The sequence below is a fragment of the Perna viridis genome, chromosome 14 (assembly GCF_037379345.1).
Source record: "Perna viridis isolate PV_CMFRI_1.1 ecotype Kerala chromosome 14, ASM3737934v1, whole genome shotgun sequence".
Classification (NCBI taxonomy): domain Eukaryota; kingdom Metazoa; phylum Mollusca; class Bivalvia; order Mytilida; family Mytilidae; genus Perna; species Perna viridis.
Window position 1 is genome coordinate 941,808 of NC_142458.1, and position 20,016 is coordinate 961,823.

General features: G+C 33.6%; 1 protein-coding gene across 4 annotated transcripts in view; it reads left to right on the forward strand.

Annotated features, from left to right (window-relative positions):
• Window positions 1-1,826: 1,826 nt before the first annotated feature.
• Window positions 1,827-20,016, forward strand: part of LOC148597672 (uncharacterized) — a 134,185-nt gene continuing 115,995 nt past the window's right edge. Inside the window, exons 1-2 of one of the 4 annotated variants that reach the window (XM_088560920.1) lie at window positions 1,827-2,024; window positions 9,981-10,072. In XM_088560920.1, coding sequence (XP_088417046.1) covers window positions 10,014-10,072 — 59 coding nt within the window. In that variant the 5' untranslated portion in view covers window positions 1,827-2,024; window positions 9,981-10,013. Of the gene's footprint in view, window positions 2,025-9,980; window positions 10,073-17,795; window positions 19,548-20,016 lie in introns of those variants that run through there. The other 3 variants (XM_088560915.1, XM_088560916.1, XM_088560923.1) reach the window with 3 other exon arrangements.

Consider the following 20,016-nt stretch of genomic DNA (forward strand, 5'->3'; position numbering starts at 1 on the left):
CGAATATTCGTTGATAGTTGTTTAATCTGGATTCTAGTCTGGTTCCCTGGTCAATATCATAAGCGACCCAAAGATCGCTACATTGTACCTTTTTTTAAAAAAATCACGCACTTGTCTGTGTGTATGTTTTTTTTGCTTGTATGAGAACGGGAAGTTTACAATAAAAGATAAAATGATCGGTTAGCATTGAATGTATGTAATATTACCCAGTTTCCGATTCAACCACAGGGCTCGTTACAATTGGTTATATATAGGTCATATATATTATTAAGACCCCGATATATATATATATATATCAATTTCCAGTTGTTTAATCTGGTTCCGAGTAATTGAAAACACGCGGGTCATCACGGTTACGAAAGAGTACGCAATCATATCGAGGGAACCAAGGTTTTAGCGGAAGTCACCCGATTTTAGAGCATATCGCATTCGTGCCATTTCGGATGTTGAAAGTATAAGCCATAATCGGTGACCGAAAATATTTTACGACTAGCGAATTAGAAGTCTTCAGACCTTAATTTTTTATATCATAATTTTCGAATATGATAAGTGTGAATTAATTTTATAAGTTTTTGAGCAACCTTTGTAAAAAAAAAAAAGTCTATGGCGGCACACACACACACACACACACATATATAAGGGTCTGAAAAATTCCCAACATGTTAGAACTGTCAAATTTGCGAAGCCTAACTTACAGTCCTAGACTATTCCTACGAGGAGGAATGACCCGGCCAGCGAAAGCTGTATTTTTATATAGCCTAGCTCGCCAAGTGGTCTAGGGTGCTGGACTTAGTGCAGGCGGTGTTGCCATAGATGTCACAGCGGTACGAGTTCGAGTCCCGCGGAGGGAATGACCAAAAATTTGCTTCGCAAATTTGACAGTTCTAACATCGTTGGGAATTGTTCAGACCCTTCTATAAGTTTACGTTATCTTCCCTGTACCAATTTGATCCGATGGAGCAGTGTAGCGAATAGAGTCGTCACATTCTGAGACGTTGTATATATATATATATATATATATCAAGTCTAAAGGAATCTGCCAACCAGCAAACTTAATGGGTAGTGAGTTGTGTTCACAGACCATTTACTTTCATACACACTCAGTTTATTTAAGGCACTGAAAAAGGTCATTTGTTGACTGAAAATTTTGCCCATTATATACTTTATTATAGTGTGTTAACATCTTTATCGGTATCGTTGTACAATCCTTTAGACTTATATATATATATTTATACATATATATAGAGATATATATACATATACATATATATATATATATATATATATATATATATATATATATCTATATATATATATATATATATCTATATATATATATATATATCTATATATATATATATATATATATCTATATCTATCTATATATATATATATATATCTATATATATATATATATATATCTATATATATATATATATATATATATAAAGACATAAAGATGTTTTTTTCTTTGGAAAAAACATTTATTGACAAGTTCAAAGTACAAAAGCTTTATTTAAAGTAGGTACATATAAACACAAAATGTCAATGCTTACATTCAATGCATTTTATGTATAAAAATAAAGTATACCTCCTCATTAAACACGCTTTTAATAGAACAGATCACATTCACAATATGCACGTTCAAGTTTTTGAAAGGTGAAGGAAAATGATAAAGGTTCGGATATTTAACTTGAACTCACGACACTTGGTTTCACGTTATTGAATATCCGGTACATGGCCCTGAAACTGTATAGTTTTGTTTTAGAACTGCATGTTTTAAGGGAAATTGTGATATTTTAAGCCTCAAAATATAAATAAGCGATAAAATTAAGCATTTTTGATTATGCACAGTATTTTTCACAAACTCGGCGATGATTTTTAGATGCGAATCTGCAACCTGTTACGTAATACATGGATCAATATCGGATCTTCAACAATATGGCGACCATTTGGGAAACATTCTGAGTTAGGAAAAAAACACCAAAACTACTTGCTTCTGCGCATTCAGTTTTAAGAATAAGGTTAGGAAGTGTAACAGTTTTATATATGTTGTTGTTTAGATGTGTTTCTATGTACTGTCAGTGTCGTTTTAACAAAATATGTCTGACAACAGGTGGAAATGTTATTTGCATTTGCATCGGTGTCTAACTCCTGCAAAGCAAAATTTGTAAACACTGCTTGTTTGTGTAGGGAGTAACACCTTATTACAACAAAAATTTTACATTCCAGCACTCATATTTAGTTGCGTTTGGTTGCAGCAGTATTTTATTTACTGTACCATAGTATTGTACAACTCTATCCTCCATCCTCAATCTTATTTTGTTTGTTGGGGTTTAACGCCCAAGCAGCAATATTCAGCTATATTCAGGCGATGAACATGAAGTGGATTATAAAATGAACATGAAATGATGATGAAATGAAAATAGGGATGGGACACAAGGATATTGGGGTCAACAAATTTTGATAGCCACTGGGAATAGGGAGAGGTGGGTAGGGTCGGGCAATTTAGCCTCCTGTTGCAGAGCCCTATGGTTCCTACTCTGGGAGAATACCACAGTAGGGTTCTTTATGATGTGTGAGAAACGTGGCATCTTTCCCAACATGGTGCACCACTATGGTTTGCAGTCAGGTTTTCTGTATTATAGCCTGACAACCCCAGCATGTAACACACCAGGGGTAACCCATTCCACCACCTGGGGCACACATCCCAGTTGCTCTGTGGGCAGAGCGCCCTAGCCCCCGGCTAAGGTTCTTAGCACTATTTAGTCGCCTTTTATAACAAGCTTAGCTCTGCTGCAGGCCTATTTTTTTGACACCCAGACCTGCACAGGTCTCCTCAATCTTAAGGTTAAGACACTAAAGGTCTCTTAGGTATTGATTTTCCTTATTGTGTCATTTCCCACGTGGTACATATACTGCCCATGTTTCGAATGGATAATGAATTTAGGGTCTTGTGGATTTGATGAATATTCCTACGATGTCCACCTTGTTTTTAATTCCTTCTGTTGTGTTTCCATCTTAATGTGTTACTTAGTAGGCTGGTTATGTTCATTTTTCTAATTCCTAGATTGTTTGAGAGTTTTTTAGCATATCTAAGTCTAAACCTGTATCAATCGCTTGAGTTCAAGTTTTCTAGAACATCTGTCCAATTTTCAGTTCATCTGGTTTGTTTGTATCCTTGCCTATCCATTCTCTTGTTAATTCATCCTTTAATCAATATGGCCCATATTTTAAAAACCTACTCTCACTGATCAAATCTGTATCATGTCTATAGTTTGAATTTGAGAGCTTTAGTTCTTTGATCTTTTGGAATGTTTTTAAAAATATATGTCAGTCCTACATTTTTTGTAGAAAAGATAATTGTAATTGATTCTTGTAGTCATGATTGCCCATTGAAAGGTTTTAAGTAGTAGTTTTTGTAAGAATCATGCAAATTCTGTAATATGTGATACATCCAAAAAAAAAGACTACACATTTTCATTTTTGCTTTATTGGTCTATATGATGAAATGCATGACTATTCATTCCAATCTGTCTGCTCTTAGGAGATATTCCACACTGAAAATACAACAGTTTCTATTGTATTTAAATGACATATACAAAGTTGTCTTCCTTAATTTTGAATACTACAGAACACTCTATATAATTTTCATCTCCTAAAAACACTGGTTGTATGAAAAGCCACATGTTAATTTCTGTTCAAAATCAAAATATGAAGGCTTTCCAACCATGAATCACATTTTGCATTATTCTTAGCTGGAGTTGTACTAATTCGTGCAGTTTAAATTAGAACTTGCTGTTTAGACTGGGCCTGGTATCAAATGCCGTCTTACATTTGTACATGTATTCCTGGGACAAATAAAAGTATATTTATGTTTCACCTATACTGCTACAACACTCTCCAAAGAAGAGATCGTTGAAAACCATAAATCTGTGCTATCCTCTTTTGGTCGCTCTACCCATGACGATGATTGTGATTTACCGTCTATGTACTGGATTCCTAAACTCCACAAGAATCCATACAAACAACGTTTCATAGCTGGATCTGCAAAATGTACCACCAAACCTCTTTCAAAACTTTTACCTTCTATACTGGCAAATGTCAAAGAGGGTCTGCAGTCCTACCACAACACTTGTTACTCCTGTAAGGGTATTAATTCAATGTGGATCCTGAAAAATTTGAAAGATATTTGGAGACAATCAGTTCAAGACTATTATCTGAATATAATAGCATTAAAACCTATGATTTTTCAACACTGTATACTTCTATTCCCCATTCTCAGTTAAAATCCCAACTTAAAAACATTATACATCGTTGTTTTTCCAAAAAAGATGGTACACCTAGATACAAATATATAGTTCTTGGTAGAGATTCCTCATACTTTGTAAGAAATAATTCCAAATCATCTTCCAAATATACAGAGGAAGATGTTTACAAAGTGCTGGAATTTGTAATGGCATATTTGTCCAGTGTGATGGACATGTTTATCAACGAACGGTCTGCATTCCAAAGGGAACGAATTGTGCTCATTTACTTGCTGACTTATTCCTTCACTCTTATGAGGCTGACTTTATAGCTGATTTGATCTAAAAGAAAGAATATTATTTGGCTGGATCCTTTTATCTCAGTTTCCGCTATATAGATGACATAGTATCTTTAAACAATCCTAATTTCGGGGATTTGATACATCGCATCTACCCCAAAGAACTTGAGATAAAGGATACTACGGACACTGTAAGGTCAGCCTCATATCTTGACCTACACTTAGAAATCGATGGTAAAGGGAAACTATTGACTGTACGACAAACGTGATGACTTTTCATTCAGAATTGTCCAATTTTCTTTCATCTGTGGCAACATCCCTTCAGCACCTGCGTATAGAGTGTTCATATCACAACTCATACGTTATGCCAGAGCTTGCCGAAACTACGCAGACTTTTTGTATTGCACTAGAACTCTAACAAATAGGCTTCTGGAACAGGGTTATGTTGCTACAAGATTGAAGTCATCATTACAGAAGTTTTATGGTCGTCATCATGAACTCGTGGATTGTTATAGGTATCCATCTGCACCATGAAAACTGATTTATTCAATGAGTCATAGTTTTCCTTTCTTCTCTTGTCTACCCCGGACTCGACTTTTTATGAGCAACTGGGTGGGTGTTTCTAGAAAAACAGAGGGCACCTACCCTACTGGTGCACCTGGTCCACTCTCCCAGTTTTTAGTGGATTCCGAGTTGCTCATTTGCTTTTGTTACTTTATATGTATGATTTTAGTTACTTTATGTTCTTTGTTGTGTATGTCTGTTTTCCATGTCTGGTCTTTGTCCCTGGATTGGGTTCTTTTGATTACTGCTATAACCTTGGTTCCCTTGATTACTCTTTCAGCATTCATTACATACAATGTATACATGTAACTATGGAAATGCTTAGTTTTGAATTTTGAATTTATTTTAATGTCATAATCGGATACACTATGTTATTGTTGCATTTTTTACAACCCCCCCCAACCCCCCCCACCCAAAAAAAAAAAAAAAATAAGCAAAAACAAATATTTGAATACAGTACATTGTAGCATTGAAAATTATTATAAATTTTATTTTCAAAAAGAAACTTATATTAATGACAAAAAAAAAAAAAAAAAAAAAAACAATTCAACAAAGTTTCATGCTTGAAACATTTTAAAGCGAATCTTGTGCAACTATTTGTAATTCCCCTTTTTATGAATATAGTCCAAAAACACAACAAGAGGCTCCCAGGAGCCTGAATCGCTCACCTGCTTTAATTTTACCTATATAACATATAGGATTCCACTTGCAAATTTTAGCAAGTAGAAGTAATTTCTACTAGCAAAATTGAATTTCAACTTGCATTTAGCAAGTATTTCCCCTTAAATCTGATCACTGGATATTTGATGAAATATCCCCCACAAATGGTGTTCAAAATTTCTGCAGGTATGGTTTGGAATTTTTATTATTCTTCATTCAGTCTCTGCTTTGATTTCATCAAATTGCCTTGAATTATATTATCCTGATCTGTTTCTCATTCTTATTTAAAAACATGGGAAGGATTGAAGATGCTTTCATGAAAACTGTCAATTGATTATGAAATCAAATATCACCTGCTTCGCAGAGGTGTTGGTTTTGTTTTCACTTGTCAATCCTTAAGAGCATTATTTCAGTTTATTATCCCTTTGTCAATTTTCTCTTGTGAAAGCTCCTTTCTTTGTCATGGTTTTACCATGATTGTTATTATTACAGGAATTCTAGTGTTGATCAAGTCAAGATCTATCAGGGAATGTACTATGTATAAATTGAGAAATTATTGATAATAGTAAGTGTTGGGCTGTGATTTTTTTTTCATAACATGGTTCTGCATTTTTAGGATTAGATGGGAACTCTAGTGTTGTTCATAGATTCAGAAGTATTATCTGCAATTGTTGCAATTTCGGCATTTTTGTAGAAATTGTTAATTTTTATTCCTGTGATGTTTTAAGAAAATCCAAAGGGAAAATGATTGACTGTATGTACTGAAATCACTGTATTTTTTGGGTTCACAGTATGTTGTAGCTGCTTACGATTTGATACCATTTTTAGCTCACCTGACCGAAGGCCATGTGAGCTATTGCCATCACTTGGCTTCCATCGTCATCTGTCGTTGTTGTTAACAATTTTTCAAAACTCTTTTGAAACTACTTGACCAATGGGAACCAAACTTGGTATGAAAAATGTTCCTTGGGGTATCCTGTATAGAACTGATGTGGGGATTTTTGATCCGTCGAAAAACATGGCCGCTGTAGAACATAGGGGTCAGACAGTAGTTTTTTCACATATATCTCCTAAACTGTTAGGTTTAGCCGAATATTGACAGGGGTTAAAGTGTTCGGCATGATGAGATCTATCTGTGGTAAATTTTCATTTTGAGATGTTGAGCCATGTTGGAGTTATTGCCTTTTTTCGACGTTTTTTTGCTACTTTGAATGTTATTTCTTTCAAAAATCTTTTCCTCTGACACCACCTGATCAATTGGCACCAAACTTGGTATGAATGTTTCTTGGGGTATCATGCATAAAACTGATGTGAGGATTTTTGATTCGTTGAAAAACATGGCCACCATTACTAAAAATAGAACATAGGGGTCAGACAGTAGTTTTTTGCATTTATCACCAAAACCATTAGGTTTAGCCGAATTCTGACAGAGATGAAAGAGTTTAACATGATGAGATCTATCTGTTGTCAAAATTTTGGTGAAAATCTTTTGACCCATGTTAGATTTATTACCCTTTTTGGATGTTTTTTTTTGCTGTTTTTAATGTTATTATTTTAAAAAATCTTCTCCTCAGAAACTACTTTACAGAATTCAATGAAAGTTGATGTTTTTGTTTTAAAAGGCATCCTTAACAAAATGACTATTTGGATTTATGATCTGTTATGAAGCATGGCCGCTGTTACTAAAAATTGAACATTAGGGTCAGACAGCAGATTTTTGCATATATCTCTAAAATGGTTAGGTTTAACTAAAATCTGAAAGGGGTAAAATTATTCAGCATGAAGAGATCTATCTGTGGTCAAATTGTGGTGAAAATTTGTTGACCCTTGTTGGAATTATTGCCCTTTTTGGATGTTTTTTTCCTGTTTATGATGTTATTACTTTAAAAAATCTCCTCCTCAGAATCTGCTCTACAGAATTCAATGAAAGTTGGCATTTTGTTTTATAGGGTATCCTTAACGAAATGACAGATTTTTGATCACTGAAGAAACATGGCTGCTGTTTCTAAAAATAGAACAATGGGGTCAGACAGTAGATTTTTGCATGGATTGCCAAATCTGTTAGGTTTAACCAATAGCTTTCAATTGCTGAAATGATTCTTATTATAAGGTTACAAATGTGTCCAATGAATCAAATGGAGTCAAAATTGTCTGACAACTCCTTGTTAGAGTTACAATGTATTGCCCTTAAAAGGCGAAAATTTAACCAGGTGAGCGATTCAGGTTCCTGGGAGCCTCTTGTTTAAAGCAATTGGTAAGTGTACGGCTAAAATTATTTAAATGACTCATAGAAAAAAATATGTTGGTGAAATGTTTTATTTCAAATAGAACGTTGGATCAACTGTTTATTTTCTCTCTTGCATAAGTGGCTTTGTATTGTAAAACTTGATTGCGCCCATGAAGGACATATAAGTACATCTCTTAAAATGTATCATGATTGCCTATTGTCAGGCATATCCAATACTTCAGTATGTATCATTTGAGAAAAATATGTACTGTTGCACCCTTCATCTGTACTGTTAAAAGTTTTAAAACATGGGTTTAAATTACATTATAAATGAATTACATGAAAACATTGTGAAAACTTTTGAACTGTGCAATGTAAGTGTCTGGTTGTGAATTGATTTTTGTGCAACACTGTGCTGGATATTGTAAAACTGCAGTGTAAGTGTCTGGTTGTGATTTGATTTTTGTGTAATACTGTTCTGGATATTGTAGAATTGTGCAGTGTAAGTGTCTGGTTGTGATTTGATTTTTGTGCAACATTGTTCTGGATATTGTAGAATTGTGCAGTGTAAGCGTATGGCTGTGATTTGATTTTTGTGTAATACTGTTCTGGATATTGTAGGATTGTGCAATGCAAGTGTCACTGCAGGGTTTGACACCAATTTTTTTTTAGCTAGGTAGCCCAAAAGGACTTTCTGATCCATAAATTATGTAGTCATCAAAATTATCTTGCAGCCCATATCTTTAGGTATAGTAAAATTGTAAGAATTAATTTAGGTAGCCCAAAGGACTACCCATTACAATTTCTAGGTACTCCTTTCCCAGAATAGGTAGGCACAGGACTACGGGACTACTGTTAGTGTCAAACCCTGCTGTCAGGCTGTGATTTGATTTTTGTGTAACACTGTTGGATATTATAGGATTGTGCAATGAAGACTGCAGTCACATGTACATGTACATGTACAATGTAGATATACATGTACAATGAAACCTGTCTTAGCAACCGTCTAATAATAAACCAAGATAAAAATCTGCCTATTACAGTGTTCTAGGATTCCCTGTCACTGGGGGCAAGTTTTTGGTTATTATGTTCCGCTTTTTCTTTGGTAGTAGAAAGAGTAATCAATGGAACCAAGGTTATAGCGGTAATCAAAAGAATATAATCCAGGGACAAAGACCAGACATGGAAAACAGACATACACAACAAAGAACATAAAGTAACTAAAATCATACATATAAAGTAACAAAGGCAAATGAGCAACTCGGACTCCACTAAAAACTGGGAGCATGGACCAGGTGCACCAATAGGGTAAGTGCCCTCTGTTTTTCTAGAAACACCCACCAAGTTGCTCATAAAAAGTCAAGTCCGGGGTGGACAAGCGAGGAAAGGAAAACTATGACTCGTTGAATAAATCAGTTTTCATGGTGCAGATGGATACACCATAACGATCCACCAGTTCATGATGATGACTATAAAACTTCTGTAATGATGACTTCAATCTTGTAGCCACATAACCCTGTTCCAGAAGCCTATTTGTTAGAGTTAGAAAAGTTAGAAAGCTTGAAATATGGAAAGGTTTTGTTAAATTTGGGAAGTTAACTTGAAGTGTAAGAAAGTTAAATCATTATTTAGAGTTTTAAACCACAGAAACCTTAAATTTTGAAAAAATTCTAAAACACTGGACTATGGAGTACACAAATTAACCTGTATATCAAGACCACCTGTCCTATGTGGTTAGGCTGTAACTTAGAACAGGTGAAAACATACATGTATGTATTTGTATAATGTATGCTTTCATTTTATGGATTAATTGTACTAAAGTGTTGTTTACATGCAACATATACTTCAGTGGGATTTTAAATGTTTTATTTCAATGTATCGAAACGAAAGTGCACATGATCAAATATCACGAAAATATAAGAATTGCAATTGTGTTTAACCAGAAAATTGGTTCTATTCACGAATGACTCCTGTGTTTTACAGGAATAATGGTCAACATCTGTATTACCTCCAGTCATGAGTGACACCTCGCCACAGAAGAAAGAATCATCGGAGGAGAGACAACAAGCATTGAGGTAAGTCTGCAGTTGTCATTGTCATTGGTAAATTACCAAGTGATCTCCCCTTTCATTTATTTATCTCGGTGATGTGATCTTCGTTGTATTATTGATACATCTCAGTACAGACAGGTATACACTCTGCATAGGAAAAGACTACATGTATGCATTATACATTCTAAATTAAATTTAATTTTGATGCATTGTGCAATAGAATATTGCCCATTGGTCTTTATGCATTTCATGTAAATTGAATTTGAATGGTTCTGCACAGTGTAGCAAAAATACACACTTAGAACTTCCCCTGAATCAATTTTATCTGATAGCAGAGCTGTGGCATATTCTTAGGAGGGTTCTAGGCAGTGGAACCTTCCAATTAATGGAAATTGGGTATATTGTAACCTGGACCCTCTTTTTTAATTTCTTGATTGTAAACCTCCCTTTTCCTTTTTCTATGTTTCTTTATCAGCCTTTCAAAATAGACTGCTTTTCTGTATTGAAAGTGGTCATGTTTGTACGTAACTGTCTTTAGAAGATACATGTAGGTGATTAAAGTTATACCTTCAAATGGAACCATCATTCTTATTCCAAACCACAAAGTTGTTGCTCATATTGAATAGCCATATAGCAACAGTAATAAGGAATTCTGAGAATGATAAATATACTTCGAATAGGTTTTAGCACTTTTTAAAATGTCATGAGTAAGAAGTAATGAGGCTCACAGAGGTACATGCAAGTATAGAAATTTGGACTCAGAGCAAGGGAGCTGACTGTTGTGGAATTGAAGTATTTTATGCACAGTAACAAGGGGAAAAATATGTGCTTGTTTCCTGACAAAATCTTCCAGGTCAGTAGGACAGTTGTATATCTAGAGTTGTACTTGAGTCAGTGCTTACAATGACAAGTCATGTATTGTGCACAATAAGTGTGGCATGTGGGTCCTGTGGGCACAGTTTTCCATAGGTTGATCTCTGAATTTCCAGATTTTTTTTCCGGTTTCGTGTCCAGACTTGTTTCTGTTATTTAGCCTTGACGAACAGGAGAAATGAAAGTAAGACCTTTAATGGTTAAAACAACTTAGGGAAAATGCAAGCATGCGGCAGGGGACATGATATTTTACTCTGGCCCTGCTGACCCAATAATGAAAAGAGACAATTAAATGAAAACAAAGGAATGGTTGCCGAACCTTGAGTGTTTATAGTAAAATGGAAAACTGAATGTGAGTGGGTTATGATCCTGATAAGAAAAAAAACAAGTGGGGCTGCAACATCAACATGAATGACAATTTGAATCATCAGACTGCTGTAATTAAACAACATGTACTAATATTTTTGTTTATTCATTGAGGTGTATAAACCTCTCACCTAAAATCAAACTAATTTTGTATAAAGTGTATACAAACCTGAGGCTAACTTATTTGTGGGTTTAGAACAGTTTAGGTGGGTTTCTCAGTATAAATACTTGTTTGTATTAATGGTACCGTTCAACATCTTACCACCTGTAGAAATTTGAAGTATTTTTTAATATCAATTTAAAATATAAATTAACTTATTTGAAGTTACTTTCAGTTAATAGGGATTTTAAACCAAATTGATTAATGGTGAATTCTTTATGGTTGGCAACAATTACTTCATTATACCGTAGTGAATGGCCGCTGGCTACTTCTTTAGAAAGTTGATCAGGTGCAAAATGCTCAGATGGAAATTTGTTTTGACCAGTGAGGAAAAAAATATTCGAATACAATACAATTCAAACAATTGAAATGTTAATGGAGGAAGATATGAATCGTTTTTCTGCCTGAGCTAAGCCTTTCATAGGTGTGAAGTTGTGATTGTAAACAATATGAATACAAATTTTTGTTCAGGGAAACCTGTTTAAACTGAATCCCATTTGGACTTAAAAAATTGGTCCTATAAACCAAAGTTCAATATACATATAAACTGATTTAAAAAGGACTTTTAAAGCGTCTGGTTTAGACAGGTTTTCAGAGCTTTCAAGGTTTGATTAAGAAAGATTTCATTGTATTTGTTTAGATTCACCCTATTGTTGCTCTATGTACAGTTTGAATAGACAATAAACAAAAAAAGCATTGTATGAAAATATTGATGTGTTTTTGGGTGTACTTTTCTAAAAGTTTTAAAAGTTTATTTTCAACTTTTGAGTTAATTGGAGAGTACAAGGTTTTTTTTTACATGATGAAGCTTTAGTACTGAAAATAATAAGAGTTGAAGATATCTTTTTTTGTTATCCAACTATTTTGTATATTTATTATCACTTCTTGCCAGTGAAAAAAAATTAGCAGTTGACCTACAGACTGAGTCTATGTAATATCAAGAAGGTCTTTGATGAAATGAGTCTATGTAATATCAAGAAGGTCTATGATGAAATTGGTTCAAAGTGCTTTGAAATCTACAGTGCGGTCTACATAAAAACATGATGGCTCTGTTGACCAAAAATTAAGTTTCTTACTTACTATGTATTGAAGGCCATGTTTATTATATGTTTTTTTTTTCACTAATTTGCTTTTTCAAAAAAAGATATCTAAAAAAATACAATTGGCTTGAAAATGAAATGACATTTAAATCAAGTCTTCAAAACTAAAGGAATTAGGACTAGTCCTTGTTATCTTTGGGTCAAAGAATTCCTAAGTTTTAATGACTCAAATTTATAAATTTTTTTTTTCACTTTTTTTGTAAATTGCAAATTGTAAATTTCTACCCACCCAACAAAGTTAGATATTTTACCAATTCAAAAGTACTTGGTTTCCTCATGGTTCATTGAAGACAGATGGGTGGCCTTGAGTTGACACTCTTTGACATATTCACTATATCCATTTTGGTTTAATTTATATTAAGTGTTCATAATCTTTCATCATGTGACTTTCTTATAAAGCCCAGAAAAAAAAGGCAAGGTACACACACACCCACCCAAAACTGTCTGTATATAGGGACCACTATTCCAGGGGTTGGGAAGGCCAAGGGGCCATGGTCCATGGTCCATTTGCCCCTTCTTTCAGAAAGTGGCACCTTTACATAAAAGACGTTTATATGGTTTGTTAACAAATGGCCCTCCAATTTTTGAATATCTTTGAAAAGAAACCTGAAAATGGCCCTGAAAAAACCTTAATACACAGGAAAACCTGTCATAACCAAACCCTTAATACGCTGAATACCTGTCTAAACCGGACACTTTTTGAAGATTAAATGTATTTTGAACTTGGGTAAACTGAGCATTCTAAAGTAAACAAATTCTACAATTGAAGAGGGATTCAGTTTGGCCAGGTTTCACTGTATATGCAGACTGATACCATATGATGCAGGTGCTTATATTCACAAATAATTGCTGATAATAAAATTCTTGAAAAATAAAAACTGCTGAAAATAAGTAAAATAACAGTATTTTGGAGATTTTTATGCAAATGGGCTGTATATACATGTACATGTAGTGTTAGAAGTGTGTGTTCCATCATTGTCCATACTTTCTTCTGTTACAGTGAGGGGGACCCATCTCTTACCTGTTACTTCTAATATACCAATGAATAGAATTTAATGAAACTTTTGCAGAATCTTAATTACATATTCACCTACTACTTATGTTTTTACCTTAATCAATTTTTAGGTCATAAGGTACATGTAAATGCAACATGTATCAAGCTGTGCTCAGTTTTTCTGGAGTTTGTGAGCGTTTACCTTCATTTTTACCAGCCTCAGTCCTCTGACTGCTTATCATGAGGACTGTTATATACAGTGTATCAATTATGCCTTGGTACCTTATCCTGAAATTCACACAAATTGCTGTACTTAGATTTACTACACAGAATCCCAATTTTGCCAAGCAGTTATAATTGGAAATGTTTGTTGAGGGTACTTAAACTGGCATTGAAAATTTTATTATCTTATGGGAATATTACATGACTAACTGAGAAAATGGGAAAAGCATGTATTTCTAAGCTTGCTGTAAGGTTCAGTTGTGTAGTACAGTTCAATCACTTATATCATGAGATAATATTTCACTTAGTATCAATTTACCCTTTGTAAAAAACTGTATCTTTTCTAATAAAAATAAGTAATTCCTAATTATAAGTAAAATTTATTCTCTTTCACAAGCATGGGCATTTTTTCATCACCACAACGGAGCTTAAGAGTACATACATGTAATTCTCCACCAGACATTTTTATAAATTCAAAGGTTTAACGGCATATGGCCTAAAAATATCAGCTGTTTTGTTGAAACATAAAAATTTATCAGAATATTGCAAAGTATGTAAATATTAGGAAATAAATGTTTTGTGGCTTTAGTCAACAGGGCACAATAATACATCATTTAACAAAAACAGTTGAGAAAAATAATAAATTTTGTTTTGTTGTCCTCTTCTTGTTTTTTTCCCCGACTCATCCAGAAATCTATATCCTCACCAGTGAAACATCTTTATATTTTTACATAAGCAAACCTTATTTTCTTCCACTTTAAAGTGGAATTCTGCTTTTTCAAATCAGGATTTTTACTGTTATGATTCTTTTATCTTACTGTATTTGCCAATTTCTGCTTTGTTGACCTTGTAAAATCAGGTCTGCAATCAGATAAACTATGTGATGACAAATTTATTTGATAAATATGAGATTATTTCTTGGGTATGGACACCATTTCTTTTTGAAGAATATGACAGGAAAGTGATCAGAAAGTACAAAATGAATGGAATATATGAATTTTGGTAAACTTCAACGGAATGTTTTGTCCTTTTAATGCAAGAACTTCAGAAGTCCTTATTTTCTTTTTTTATTATGGATTCATGTATTCAGATTCACAATTAACACTTTTAACTCTTGATTTTTAATTATATTTAAGACTCTCTCCTTTGATGGTTTGCACAGAGGTTTACTAACTCTCCAATTGTTTTTACTACCAATTGTCTACATAATACCATTGTTACTCACGAAATTTATTATTTTACAGATCTACATGTATAGTACAAACAAAAGTTTCATTAATTTCATGTGTAGCTGTGTATGACTGGCTACAGGATTGGGCTAATTAATTTTGTATGAATTATGAAATACAGTTTGTTATTAGTACCATAGTAGTTTGAAGGAGTAAAAATTCATGCATATTTATACAAGTCTTTTAGAAGTATCTTTGTAAGAATTATTATGTTGTAAAATTTGTCAATTTTGGTTTAATGGCATAGCTGTTTAAAAAAGAGTGAGTGTCAAATGTCTTCTGTGGGATTGAATATTTCACACATCAAATAATTCTAGCTTGCAACTTAAGAGGGAGAGTGTTAAAAAAGAAAAAAAAAAGAAAGAAAAAAAAAACAAGTGGCATCATAAAATCTGAAAACTAAAAATAAAAAATTATACCAATAGCCAAATTTTTTCCCACGCCTATTAAAAGAAATGCCTCAAGTTGTCCGTGTAATTTGGGTGATGTCTTAACCATACATTTTAATTTAAACTGGACGCCACAAAGACCTGCCAAAAATTTCTCAAATCTTGAAATACAATCACAATAATGTATAAATTTGTTTCACAGCTGCTTTGTACTGGAAAGTTGTTTTTCTAATGTTTCTAAAGTTAATGACCAGCGGTCAGGCAGAATGACCCAACCTTTGACCTTAATGTCTTGACCTCATAAAGGTGTACCATGACCCCATCAAGTCAGTTATGTGAGAAAAGCTAAGATATTTTCAATAATTGCATGTATAGTGACAAGGGATAAAATACCTGGATGGACTTCAAAGCAACAATAAACCGATTAATGCCGTATAAAACATCTCCACCATTAATTTGCTGTATAGAAAGAAATGTCCTTTACTTGTATAGGTTGAAGATAAATTTTCCTATTGTAAGAAATTAGATATGCTGCTCTCTAATGATTGTAAAAATCTCCTCTTTTTAGTGAAATCTGTGTAGGATGTCACAGATGGTCTCCTTTCACATGTAGGAGGCTTGTTATTTTATTTTATTATAAAAAATTATTGTCATCTGTTTATGTATTATAAATAAGTGAACTAATTTCAAAATATTTTTTTAGAATTGATTAATCTTTAAAATGATTAGCATTTATTTCTTAGTTGTCAAGGTCTGTGACAAAAAATCATTTATGTCTTAAAATTTTTACAAAAAGTTTAATTTTCTTGCATTAAGAAATAGTGAGATGATATAAGATATACTTCAGCTAAAAATCTTGTGAGAGTGAATTAAAACTTGGAATGAAGCTTCAATTCTGCAGAGTAATACATGGCAGTTCCATAGTTCAGCAGTAACACCTTTATTTGATTACTTGTATCATGAGCATTATTACAATCTCTTGAGTTTCTGCTTGCACTCTCGGTCTCCATCACACGACTTTTCTCAGGATTACAAATTTCATTTTTAGACAATACGATTTTAGGCTATGCCTATGATGAACAGAGGTCATTCCTTGTCTATGGTGCACCTCATGTTGCTGAGATGGGTAGAAATTAAGTCCATAATAAACTTAACATGCCTTTTTCCCTGTTCTGATTTAGGTCTTTTCTGGCAGAGGTGTTTACTGACACGGATTTTCTGTATTTTCTACGGATTTTGACTGCAAGTTACGCTCTAAGGATTGAGAATATCTCCATGAGACCTTTGTTTTACAGATGATTTCCACAGTGAAATATACAGATTGTCATCAAGTAGTATGAACAGATCTGTTCCGGTTTTTATTTCTACTCACTCCATGTTGCTATTGGTGAAGTCTCAATCGGTGAGGAGAATGTGCGAGACTTCTTGGAAAGCTTAAACATTTCTGCACAGCTAATAGTTTCCAAATTATTATTATATAAATAAATATTGACATATTAATAGACAAAACAGTGTCTCAGCACTTGCCAATTGTCTACTTCAGTGTCGACAAATTTTGACTTCCATCAGAATATTTTTAGCCTTTCTTAGTTCTGGTATTACATGTATAGAGATTTCATGACTTTATATCCCCATTTCTTCTTTGACTTGGATTGACTCTGGCTTTGATTTGGATTGCTTTCGATTAACTCTGGCTTTGACTTGGATTGCTTTCGATTGACTCTGGCTTTGCTTGGATTGCCTTCGATTGATTCTGGCGTTGCTTGGATTGCTTTCGATTGACTCTGGCTTTGACTTGGATTGCTTTCGATTGACTCTGGCTTTGCTTGTTATAGAAACTTGTACCGTAAAACCTGTTGAAACCAAACATCTTTTGGACCCTAAAATTACTTTGATTCAGACAAATGTTCAGTTTGCCAAGGTTCAAAATACATTTTAACAGATCTGCCTGTATGTCTTGTTTAGGGTTCAGGTAAGGCCGGTTTCACTGTAGTATTGATATAGTATGTTATGACTTGAAATAGAACAGTCACTCTTCATTTGAAATCACCCAGGATTATTATGTAAATAATTAAATAAATTTATGACAGATCTCTGTTGGCTTAGTCATTTATGTAGCACTCCAACTAAGAATCATGCATATTCTATAAGTGACCCCACACCCCAATTAAAAAGTTTTATATGTGCATTTTTTTGTTATTAAGTTGCTTCATGGGTCTGTATGGTGAATTGTATAATTATTCATTCTAATCTGTCTGGTCTTATGAGACAATATACATTGAAAATTTAACAATTTCTATTGTATTTCAGCACCATTTACAGAGTTATTTCCTTAATTTTGAATTCTGCAAATATATCTGTATGATTTTTATCAAAATGTTTTATATGACCAAGGGTTATATAAAACTTTCTGTTTACTATTACATTTTAAAAGAAATATATCAAAACTGAAAATTTGTAGGCATTCCAACCATGTATCACATTTTGCATGGTTTTTAGCTGGAATGATACTTAAATTTTTAAATGAGACTTGTCATAGTATGTATTAGTAGATAGTGTGAAATAAAAGGATCTTATACAATGTGTCATTTTTCTAACTTTTTTCGCAGTGAAAAAGGGTGCATAAGCTAACAATTCATCTAAGGAATTGATTCTAATTTTTGAACAGATTATTAGAAATAGTATTGTTAGGATCAGTTTTTCATGGTTTATAAATATATACGTCGATAGTGCCCAAATAATAAAATAAAAAAGTTTAATTAGCAGCATTTCTTTAAAATATGTACATGTATAAAATGTGCTGGGGTACGTAGGGTAACCTTTAACTCTGGTCTAAAGTACCTTCCTGTCTATGTTAATCAATCAATCAATAGAGACTATGTCGTTATGGATAGAAATAACTTTCATAAAAAGGTGTGCTTAAGAGCACTATTGAGTAAAAATTGGAAAATGCAAAAAAAAAAAAATATGAATGATTCTAAATGGTAATATCTAAAACTCACAAAGTTAGCTGACATAAATAAATAATTCACCCAAGTTTCATGGATGTCTGAAAACAGAAAATCACCCCATTTTTGTATGAATAAAGTCCCATAGCCCAAAAATGAAAAAAAAAATATAATAAAAATTGAGAGTTCACATCAACCAACAGAAACAATTCACTTAAGTTTCACAAAAATTAATGGCAATATTTTTCAATTATTGGTCTGAATGTAAATGATGAACGAACAAATGGACGGACATACACCTGTATGTGTAACCACACTGAGATGGACAGACAGACACATGTATACCACACTAAGATGGACGGACAGACACTGGTATACCACACTAAGATGGACGGACAGACACCGGTATACCATACTGAAATGGACGGACAGACATTGGCATATCACACTAAGATGGATGGGACAGACACCTGAATACCACACTTAGGTGGATGGGACAGACACCTGAATACCACACTAAGAGGGATGGATGAACACCTGTATACCACACTAAGATGGACGGGACAGACACCAGTATACCACACTGTATTCCTCCTGAAGGACAGCGGTATTGATAACATATCTGTGGGAAAATAAATACTAAAGATTGTGAAATTATTGGTCTGAAAGTAAATGATGAATGAACAGATGGACGGACATACACTTGTATGTGTAACCACACTAAGATGGACAGACAGACACATGTATACCACACTAAGATGGACGGACAGACACTGGTATACCACACTAAGATGGACTGACAGACACCAGTATACCACACTGAAATGGACAGACAGACATTGGTATACCACACTAAGATGGATGGGACAGACACCTGAATACCTCACTTAGGTGGATGGGACAGACACCTGAATACCACACTAAGAGGGATGGACGAAGACCTGTATACCACACTAAGATGGACAGGACAGACACCAGTATACCACACTATATTTCTCCTGAAGGACAGCAGTATTGATAACATATCTGTAGGAAAATAAATACAGAAGATTCTGAAATTAGAGTGAATATCAGGAGTTATTTCCCTTACAACAGTTAGTATAATTATTCTCCTACATGTAAGATAGGGAAGGGAGATTTTACAGCTTCTTGAACATTCATTGTAGCAGAATATTTTTTTTGTCTTATTTACAACTTAAATACCTGTGTTAATGCCAGGTAAGTCTTTTTCATGTCTAATTTGTGATGTGCATTGACCCAATGTAACAAACTATTGTAAACAAACTTCACCTGTATTTTTTTACATGTTGTGTATTGAATGTGTATTGATATTACATGTCAGTCAGGGTTTGGTTCATGGCCAAGTGTTTTTATCTGCAGAAAATATAACTCTTGAACAATCTACACGGATCTGCTTACTAATTGTATCTGTTTATTTCAAGTGAATGGGGCTATTATCTCTCAAGGTCCTTAGACCCTTTAAAAAGTCCTTGTATTGTAAAATACAACAGGCGTAAATAAAGGAAAATATTTACTTGTTGTATTGATTTTATTTCCCTAGCTCAATGAGTAATAGTCATAATCGTAGGACGGAAAATCTATTGATTTTGGAGTAGATTTAATTTCAAACTTGGAAATTGCATGTAATTTTGAGTCATTAAGAGCATTTATAAGAGAAAATAGAATT